General features: G+C 43.2%; 1 protein-coding gene across 1 annotated transcript; it reads left to right on the plus strand.

Annotated features, from left to right (window-relative positions):
* The first annotated feature begins 500 nt into the window (after nucleotides 1-500).
* Nucleotides 501-9,514, plus strand: RSPH3 (radial spoke head 3). The gene is made up of 8 exons (XM_030447982.1): nucleotides 501-650; nucleotides 932-1,019; nucleotides 2,160-2,301; nucleotides 3,712-3,857; nucleotides 4,415-4,618; nucleotides 6,806-6,968; nucleotides 7,863-7,949; nucleotides 9,132-9,514. The coding sequence occupies exons 1-8, from the start codon at nucleotides 529-531 to the stop codon at nucleotides 9,359-9,361; spliced, it is 1,182 nt and encodes a 393-aa protein (XP_030303842.1). The 5' UTR covers nucleotides 501-528; the 3' UTR covers nucleotides 9,362-9,514.
* Nucleotides 9,515-10,617: the final 1,103 nt, after the last annotated feature.

Consider the following 10,617-nt stretch of genomic DNA (forward strand, 5'->3'; position numbering starts at 1 on the left):
ACACCGGTACTTTGAAGTCACCGCTACATCATCCGAAAACCTTTTGCGTTCCCCCCGGGCAATTTCTGCATCCCAAACGCCCCTGCAGACCAGGTAAAGACGCCGACAGCAACTGGAAACCTCCTAGCCCTTGAGCGGCTTGTACGCAGGCGGAAGGACGGTGACACCTCGTGGCTCAACTCCCTCATTACCTCAACCCAGGAGGGGCCTCGCAGCGCTTCCCAGCTACTCAGCCCTTGGTGGATAGAGTGGCTGTTTCCCGCTACGCACCCCCGTGCAGACGCAGAGGAGCAGACACTTGAAGCTCCCTCAGGCTTTAGTTCCCTCCTCCTGGGAGAAGCCGCCTGAACGACATCCACCCTAATGGCCACCCCTCAACGACACAACCGACGTAACCGCCACAACCGACTCCTCGGCCCGCACTGCACATGCGCGGATCCCGCCTCCCGCGTTGCCCTGGAGACGGTTGCCGCGGGACGGGCGGCCCATTACCGCTTCCTCGCCGAGCAGCCCCGGCCAGACCCCACGATGATGCCCGCCCGCGACTCGGAGGTGGCGGCAGCCTCCGCCGTCCCCTACAGCTACTGCAGCCCGCCCCGTCCCTTGCCCGCCCGCCCGAAGTACAGAGAGCCGCTGGACGCCGCGGAGCCGTGAGTGCTGGTGTCCGGCTGGCCGCGCCATCCAGTCCCGTGGCATCTGCGTCCTGAACGGGCCCCACTGCTCCCTCCAGCCCCCTGCTTTTTCCCCCTCACCCTAGCCTCCTCGCTGCCCATCCTGGGGCAGGGGGATCTTTGTCTTCCTGCCGGCGCTGTCCACTTTTCCCTTACTTCGAGGGAATTTGCTCCTCTGGCCTAAGTCTTTCTGGCTTGTTGCGGCGTTAGCTTAAGGGTTGTAGGCCTGTGACCACAGCTCCTTCTACTTGCTATTGCAGAGAGAAGGAACGCGTTCGTTACGCCAACCTCATGTATGACAGGAGGGTGGTGCGAGGCAACACTTACGCCCTTCAAGTCCCACCTGTGGTACGTTTCTTTCTACATCATACTATAGCTCAGAAAAGTAATTGATGGGGCAGGAAAACTGTTCTTCAATAGTATTTTAACTCCCGAAGTTGTAATTTTACTTAAAATATTTCACTGTCAGAGGCTCTCCAGTTCAAGTAGTATGTGACTGTTTTCAGCCTTTCTTTCCTGTGATCTTCTGTAGTTCTTTTGGGTTTTTTTGGGTTTTGTTTTTTTTTTTTTTGATCATTAGGTACTTTATTATGCCAGTTCCCCACCCCCATTTCTTTAGTTCTAATACTAAGCACATGTCATCTGTTACTGTATGCATCTGCAGGAGTCATCAGTGAAAACGGTAACTCTTGAGAAACTAAATCTTGGGATTTAGGATCCAAGGATTGGGCATACCCTCTACTTTAGAAGTAGAGCTAGATGGGCCAACTGAATGCACAAGCTGCTTGTGTAGAGTCAGAAGTAGTTTATTTATGTTTTAGTACTACTTCATTTTCAGAGAGCATTTCTACATAGTTTGATCATATAAGTATTTAAGGCAGTCTGTATTTTTAAAAGCTACTTTATACTTTGCAGAAATAACTTTGTGTTGTTCAGTAGCTGTTTCTTATAGTGCATTTCACATATAGTCTGTTTATGCAATTTGAAAAGTGGTGTTCATGTCAATACACAAACACAATGCAGAATTTAAAAGTGTTAATATGGGGGTTTTTTTCTTCATCAGCAAAAAGAACCTATAGTTTTTATGAACAAACAATTCTGTTGATAGTAGGATAACTGGACTCAAGTCCATTTGATTTTCTTAAAGCTTTACCTTGAAATTCTCACTTGACAGCAAGACTATGCCATTTTAATATACTTTATCTTGCAGAGTTCCGTGTGAAATGTTCACTTCAAATAGCAGCTCTTGTTGTGAGATGCCATTGGTATATGCCTGTAGGCAGCTTGGATACCTTGTTGGTTTCATGCCCTACAGTCTATAAATCAAATTAAAATTTAGTGTCAGGACCCTGACATGTAAATCTGAAGTGCTAGATTTCTAGCATTCAAATCAAACAACCATCATTTTTCCTGTAGAGAGGAATTAATATCATTTCCAAGTACAAAGCATATTCTCTTTTGCGTTTTTTTTTCTTCACCCCTGCTCAGAGTATCCAACCTGATCCCTTTGAGATTCGAAGGCAGAGGGAAGCACGGAGAAGAGCTCTGGCTAGAAAGCATGCAAAAGAACAAATTCAACGAAGAACACCTGAGCCTGTTGAAGGCAGAGAGCACATTTATGTGCAAACAGGTAAAAGCCTGATTTAAAAAAAAAATCATCTGAAAATAAATACTTGCTGATTTATATTCACTTACTAAATTGATGGTGCAGATAGTAGAATAATGGAGGGTTAAGGCTAGATTCATAGAATTCTAAAATCAGAGGTTCTCCAATCCTTTATAATTCCTTATTTTCAGTTGTAGTTATTAAACTTGGCTAATTAATGACATTTCCCTAGAGGCTTTGTTTTTCTGTTTTCAGTAAATGTTCTTGAACACTAGTCAATACTTCTTCATTTATTCTTTCCTTTTACAGTACCAATCAGAGAAGATTAGCATATGCTTAAAATTGAGGGAGTTTAAAAATTTTTGCTTAAGAGTGCTGTCACATTTAAGAATAAGACTACTGTTAAAAATCAGGGTTCACACCCTAACGTAGAATAGGAAACTACCCTATTTGTGGAAGAACAATTTTATTTCGAGAAAAAACAAAAATTGGTAGTGGGGTAATCATGAGATGAGTGATATGTATTGCTGAGCCCTCTGAAAATAATTTCAGATTGGACTGATTTACAGACTGGGAAAATAGATGTGACACATGCTAATCAGACATGGTCTTTGGTTTCTGAATGTTCCTTCTGCCCCAGACCTGCTGAACCTCCTACACCACCTCCAATACACACAACAGCATTTCACCATTCAAATACTGTTGGATGCAAAAGGCAGCTATCTAGCATGGAAGTCTTGGTCTTGTATCCTTCTCACTGACTAATGCAGATAATTATAAGTACTCCACAGACCTCATTTTCTGTGCCAGGCTATTTATCTCTGCAGTAGATGATGAAAAGTTAACAATTCAAACCAAGTACATGATGTTATAAAATGTGGTTACATCAAAGCAATTTCTGGTGGGTCCAGAAGTAGAATATAATTCTTTAAACCAACGTATCATCATTTTCAAGGCCAGGTTGGATGGGGCTTTGAGAAACCTGGTCTAGTAGAAGGTGTTCCTGCCCATGCAGTGCGGTTGGAACTAGATGATCTTTAAGGTGCCCTCCAACCCAAACCATTCTGATATCCAGTGTTCTGGTTTGCCACATACAATAGTGACAAATGCATCTTGTCAATACTACTATTACTAGTAGACAGGCAATTATTATCCCTTTTTGAAACTTTCCTATCCTTCTGACTCTACCAAGAGTTGTTCATTCTGCAAGATGAACTGAAATGGCCTTGACTCTGACTTTTTAAACCTACTAAGTGAAATGCCTTTTTAGGAAGTGCACCATATGTGGCTTCAGACGGTGCATGTAGCAAACTGGTCTATTTTTTAAGTTAAGGTGTCTTTTTTAAAAAAAAACAACTGTAGAAATTCACATTTTAGAGTCATTAAAAAAACAATTATTAAACTTAACTGCATTCATTGTGCTTTCATTTCTAGAACTGTATTTGGAAGAGATTAGCGACCAGGTAATAGAGGTTGATATGGAATGTCAAACAGATGCATTTTTGGACAGACCACCCACTCCACTCTTCATACCAGCCAAAACAGGAAAAGATGTGGCCACAGAAATAGAAGAAGGAGAGGTATGAAGCTAAATCAGGTTCACAAGTGCTGTCAAAATAGGTCTCTCATACAAAACATGTTTTTGATGCAGAATTGAGGTAGAAACAGAAAGGAATTAATCCTCACATAATGCTAAAAAAAAAAAAAAAGGTCCCCAATGTTTGTTATGGGCGTAAATGCAACATTAAGAAAGGCGCTTCTCCATGTGCACTGGTTCTGCTGCTATCATCTAAAAACTACAATGATGAGAAACGCTCTCCCCTGTAGAAAGAGTGTCCAGCCCAAGAAGGGGTTGAGAACATAATGATGAGCAGAAATTGGGTCCAGGTGAGTGCTCTGCTTCTCCCTGGCAGCACCCTCAGGGGCTGTGTGGTGTCTCATTCCAGCTGTCTCAACACTTAGCCCCCAGCTGCACCCATGCTTCTTGCCTCGGCTGACATTAGCTTAGTTGACCCCCTACCCGCACTTTTCCATTCTACCATCAGCAGAAGGGCTCTGCTAATCGTCCTTTTGTCATTGTTGAGAGTGATTGTAATGAAAGGTCACTTGTCTCTGTTTCTCTGACTTCGATCCTCAGTTGTTTGACTTTGACATTGAAGTCAAGCCAATTCTGGAAGTGTTGATTGGGAAAACAATTGAGCAATCTTTGCTGGAAGTCATGGAGGAAGAAGAGCTGGCTCAGCTGAGGGCACAGCAGCGTGCCTATGCAGAGCTGCGTAATGCAGAGCTTGCTGAAGTACAGCGCCTGGAAGAGCAGGACAGAAGATACAGAGAGGAAAAGGTAGGACTTCTTAAGGGCAGAACAGGCCTGTCTGAATGCCTACCTGAAGAGGGAAAACCATTTCCAGTACTGAACTACAAGCTGTAAAATAAGGTGCATGCTCTCAAAGGGGTATTGTCAAGTTTAGTATTCCTCAAAGCATTTTGGTTCCATATAGCTGTACTCTACCGTTCACTCTCATGCTGCCACCACCATGCTGTTGGGTTTATTTGGAGAAGTCATGCTTCAGTGACCTGGTGTACTCAGACACCTGATGGAAAGGCTAAATGCAACAGTAGCCTATGTACCTGATGCAGCTGTTCCTCAAACCTTTTCTTTATAATAACTGCTAGATGAATAGTCACAAGAACTTGAAAGTGAGAGACTTTCACCTGCCATATATGCACACATACCTCTCAAAATCTCCCAGTATTAAGCCATATTATTACTGCCTAGTAAATAGAAAGGGCAGCTCTTAGTTGCTGTTCATCAACCTTATATATTTGGTTTTTTCCCCATGTTCTCCTGGATCAATTTGACTTTTGATCCTTAATTACATCAAACAGGATATAAAATAGAAAAGATTAAAAGTTCAAGAAATTCTGGCCCAACTTCATCTAATTCCAAGGCTCTATCTGCAATAATAAAGCAAGGAATTATGAGATTAGTGCATGTTAAGGCATTAGAGAAGGATTTCCTGTGGCCATCTATAAGGCCTTTATTTTACAGACTTGCCAAAATCAGAAAAGGTACACCAAAGGAACACATTTCCTTTTAGTCCTTTTAGGCTTTAATACTGCTTAGATTTGAGTATGTCATGACCCACAAGGTGGGTGTAGCACTGCCATGTCTTACAAAGTGAGTGTGGCTCCCCAGAGCTGGGGGCCCAAACCAAATATCACATCCCACAGAGTGGGCACAGGTAGTATTCTTCAGAGAGGGAGATCAGCCCAGGGAAATTTGGACTGGACCCCCTTGCTTTCTAAACTCCTTCTGAGAGGAGCCTAGGTGTGGCTGGGCCCAATCCACCTCCTTTAATTAATCTGTTTTAACAACCCACTCAACAAGATTAAGGTTGAGAATTCTCTTCACTGTACTCTAGGAGTAAGATTATTACCCAGGAGGTTTGTACAAAACACAATTTTACTTAAAAGTGAGTAAGATTATAAAGCATGCCAGATTGCATCTAGCAGAATTAGAAATGATGGTGCTTTCTTAGCAGTGGATTACAATTTAGCAAAACTTCAGGAAATTGTCCAAACAACAGGTTACAACTAACAAAACTTAACAAAGCAACAGGTTGTAAAACTTAAACTTAGAAACTATGTTACCCTTATGTGCTAAGATAAGGTTAGAAACTCAGAGAGATAAATTAAAAAGAAAAAGGGGAGATAGGAAAGGTATCACTACCCTTGGATCTGGTGATGATCTTGGTAGGAAGTTGTGGTCCTTGGATGGCTGGCGCGCTTCCAGGATTTCGAGTGTGTCTCTTTTATGCAGCCGAACTGCATCTTTTGGGGTGAGGTTTGGCATATCTTGCACAGCCAGGTGTTCACTTGGGCCCCTCCAGATGGGATGACAAAACAATAATACTTATTTCTGTGTGTGCTCCCTCTCCAGTGACCTTACCCGGGGCACACACCAGATGTCACTCTGCTTCCACAGTGTACAGCTTGCCTGCCCCTGTCCCTTATCGAATAAGGACAGTGTCCTGCCTGTCAGGGTGACCATCAAACAGAGCTCCCCTTGCAAGGACAGGGTTCATTCAGCTTATCAGGATGGCCACTGAAGGAGGGGCTGTTCTTGCAAGAACAGGACCCAGTTTATCAGGATGTCTGCTGAAATGAGGGCCTCTGCTTGCGAGAACAGGGCCTCAATTATCAGGGTGGTTACCCAAATGAGTGCCTCTCCATGTGAGAGCAGAGTCCAGGTGGCTTATCGAATGAGGGCACCACTGGAGTGCAGTGTACATTTTGTCAGGGCAGCTGTTTTGAGACAAATATTCTTTTTGGGATTGTACAGAATACAAGCTTGCTTTCAAGCACTTATTCACGTGATAAGTTTTTGTGAAGGTTTGAGGCCCTAAGTGTCAGTGCTCTTGATCATCTTTGCTATTTTTGACTCATACTATGGTGCTTATTCAACATCAAGATCAAAAGAGTAACAGCTAACGGCCTGAAAGGTTTACATGTGATATTGTCTTGACAGCAACGTCGCAAACTCCAGCACATGCAAATGCTGCAGAAACAGAAAGAGACTACGGAGAAAATTGCAGCTCGGGCATTTGCTCAGCATTACCTGTCTGATCTCATTCCTGCAGTCTTAAGTAATCTTCGTGAAAGTGGGTTATTTTATGATCCTATACAAAGAGGTTTGTATCATCAGTCATGTGTACAAGTAGTCAAGAATAAGCAAAAGTTGACGGTGAAGAGCCACTTTTGAACTGAGAAGAAATAAATGTGTGGTTAGGATTGGTACTGCAGAGAGAGATCCAAGCTGAAGTAAGTGTATTTTGATAGGACAAGCAAAGAAATCTATATGCCATTCTGAATCTTTGTTAATGATTATCAGAGCAATGAAGAAATTAGTCAGTTAAAATTAGGATCTTAAAATAATCCCAGATCTGTACATTGGTGATTTACAAGGTTTTAGGATCAGTAGCATTTATTACCTTGCTGTACCCCACTTCCTCAGGCCCCAACAGGTGCCCAGGCCACAGCTTGGGAATGGATACGCTCTCTCCAGAGTGAGTTGTGTGGCAAATACAGAAACTGAGTGTATTTAGCAAATAGGGCTGGCTTTGGGACCATGGCATAAAAAAACACAATTTGAGAATTACATGGGTAAGCCAGAGCTCTTCAGTCAGAGGGAATAAATGCTTTCAGTAGACCAGAAACCAGACGCCTTTGGAAAGTAAAGCAGGAAATGTTATTCTCCTGACTTGGTCAGGATAGTTATTTTCATCTCAGTGAAACATTACTGTGTATCTCATCCGTGCTAGCCATTCAAGGGTGCCAGACCCCTTTAAAATTCACTGCAGTTGAGAGGACTCTGGTCTGTATCCATTAAAATGGGGAATCTCAGTAAGAGAAACAGGAGATAAGAAACCAAACAACAGCTGAGAGATTTCGTATGTCTCTTGCAAAGCAAGTGTCTTTTGGCAAGGATGTTCATCTTTGATGATTGTAGTAAATGAAAAGATCCTGTCACTCATCCTTAATAAAAAGACATTTTTTCTTTCTTCCTCCCTGCTAAATGCTTACAGATATTGAGACAGAATTCTTTCCATGGCTGATGACAGAAGTGGAAGAAACGCTAGAGAGGAAGGTTCTGGGGAGGACAATACTAGACTGTAAGTTACCAAATCCTGGAATGTAATCTGGGCTGCTTGATGTTCTGGATCGTTTTTTTCCCAGTCAGAACAAATGGCCCATTTACAGGGTCATCACTTGTTAAGGTAGCAGGTATCATTTTTGGAAGAACTCCCAAATACCCATATTTTTTGTGACTTTTTTTTTTAAACTATATTAAAATATTTTTATAGTTGGAAAACAACTGCTACGTACATCGAGGTAGTTGATTTTCATCCGAAATAATAGAAGTATCAGTCATGGTGCACTGCCCTCTCTCTCTACTGGCTTCATATTGTTTCATGTGTCGATGCTGGGAGATGCAATACATTGAGCAGAAGAATGGTTAAACAGCACCAATTATTTTCTCTGCCATAAAACTGTGTTAAACAGCCATCATTTCCATGCTGTTCTCCATAGTGTGCTTGACCGTGCCAGTGGCAACAGAAAAGCCCAACTGCCTGTAGCTACCAGTAAACCGTAAAAGTCTCTGAACTCATTTGTGTAAGCTCTGTGAGCTATAGAATATGTTCACCCTCAATGAACTGAAAAGGATAATCACAGGCCATGGGTGACAGAGGAGTTAGGTGACCAACACTTATCATCAAAACAAGGGCTTATACCCTCTCAGTAGTCAATAACCATGTCCGTGCTTTTGAACTCGATTAAAATATCAGTCTTCTTTTGAGCTAGTTCAAGCTAAGTATTCAGGTCTTCAGAGGCTGTAGTTGAAATACCTGAACAACCTACATTATGTCTTGTATAGAAACACAATATTTTTATAATATGTGTCCACAGTGGTAGTCCTAGATCAAACCACATGTTACATCTTTCTTTTATGTTTTTCTTCCTGCTGTGATTTTGGGTTTGAGTTACAATGGGGTTTGTTTCCTTTGGGTTTATTTTCTATTTAACCAGGGTCCTTTTTAGCGTATAATTCAAACAATTACAGCTGGTCTGTTAGGCATGGACAGACCTTGTTCCTGGTGGGGCATGCCACTCTGAAACTGAGAAACAACTGTAAGGAGATGAACTAAACAGTTCAAGTGAACCCTTTCAAATTGCTGCTTTCAGTGTAAACTCTTTTCTCTGGAACCAAGTCACAGCATCTCAATAATTGATAATAATCTCAAATTATCATTTTTTTCCTCCATGATTGTTAATGGTAACTTTGTCTGTTTCAGCCTTGATTTCTACAGTGGTTGAAAAACGCTTAGAGGAATTTAGCCATACACCTTTGGTTGTACCTGCTGAAGAGCCCACGCCAACAGATGCAGCCCCTCAGGTGGTTGGTGAGACGGACATTGCTGACCAGCCAGTCACAGAGAAAGAAGAGATTGACCAGCCTGAGGAACAGCCTTCACACCTCCAGTTAGAAGAAGCAGATGTAGCAGAAACAGGATATGAAGACTGAGTAACAAGCAGGCAAGTCATCAGGTAAATGGACATTAATGTCGTAGCTGAAAGAAGAAAGGAATTCCTATCTATTTTCAAGTATTCTGCCCTAGCCACGCTGAAAGATGAACCTAAGCAACACTAGAGAGAGCATTAAAGTGTCTTTTCCATGTGCTGATTGCTCATTTCAGGCTGGAAGAATCAATAGAGAGGTTCCTAAGTGCACTGAATGGCAGTGAAATTCTACCCCCTTCTACACAATCCAATCCATCAAAAGCCTGGGACCTTTACAGTTGAAAAGTAACGCTGCCCCACACCACATGCTAAAAGGTCATAAGGACATTGAGAGCATCCTTATACTTCACAAGTGCTTTGATAATATTCTCAGAACAGAATTTCCTTACTTTCCTCATTTGGGAAAGTAGCTGCCGCAGCACTTAGCTACTTTGTTTTTCACTCAGGCTAGTCTCTCCTTTCCTGACAAATCTGGATGGGCATCTCAGCAGGTAATAGAGCAAAGGTTGCTGCTTCTGAAGCTCTTCAAGTTCAAAGAGTTATATGCCACTGAAAATTCTCCCAATGCAAAATCCTCTGCCTCCTGACTTCCAGAGCAATGCTAAGGGGCTGGAACTATGCACTAAGACTCCATTTTCTTTGTAATTTTCCTTTACCACTGGTTCACTGGAAACAGTACCAGAAATGACTGACAAAATGTGGCTGCACTTTTACATTAATAGCCCTGTACTTGAATTCAACTCCAGACACGGGCAGGTTGGCAGAGAAGGGGGACCCTCACACTGTGTTGGTCACTGGAGAAGCAAAAGCCTTGAGCAACATTAAGGAGGGGAAAAGGGACATGGGGTAATGGCATAGCTGTCACCTGTCTGGGGTGATGCCAGCAGACAGGCTGTGTGGCACAGGCCATGCCACTGGCTGGGTGGCTCAGGGACTGGAACACAGGGGGTTGGGAAAGCCACTCAGCTGACACCTGGGTGCAGGCACCACATCCCTCACACCACCTCTCTACAGAGACCCCTTCTGATGCCTTTCCTCTCCAAATCCTCTTTCTTTGGTCTGAGTCCCCAGCAGGTAGGTAACACCATAGGGCTCTGCACTCTTGTTGGCCCAAGAGAAGGCCCAGGGGTCTGCAGCTCCCTCTCTCTTGCTCAGAGCTGCAGCAGCCACCCTCGTGTGGGTGGGTGCCAGGAGAGAGGATAGAGGACAGAAGGAGACGGCGCTAGAGGGCAGGACAGCCCACAACAATCCCACATGGCA

Source organism: Calypte anna, chromosome 3 (assembly GCF_003957555.1).
Source record: "Calypte anna isolate BGI_N300 chromosome 3, bCalAnn1_v1.p, whole genome shotgun sequence".
NCBI classification, from domain to species: Eukaryota; Metazoa; Chordata; class Aves; order Apodiformes; family Trochilidae; genus Calypte; species Calypte anna.

Bases quoted from the DNA above. Each gene is read 5' to 3' on its own strand.
- RSPH3 (XM_030447982.1), top strand. From the start codon at position 529: ATGATGCCCGCCCGCGACTCGGAGGTGGCGGCAGCCTCCGCCGTCCCC. The intron at 2,302-3,711 runs GTAAAAGCCTGA...TTTCATTTCTAG, and splicing joins GCACATTTATGTGCAAACAG to AACTGTATTTGGAAGAGATT. The intron at 4,619-6,805 runs GTAGGACTTCTT...TTGTCTTGACAG, and splicing joins GAAGATACAGAGAGGAAAAG to CAACGTCGCAAACTCCAGCA.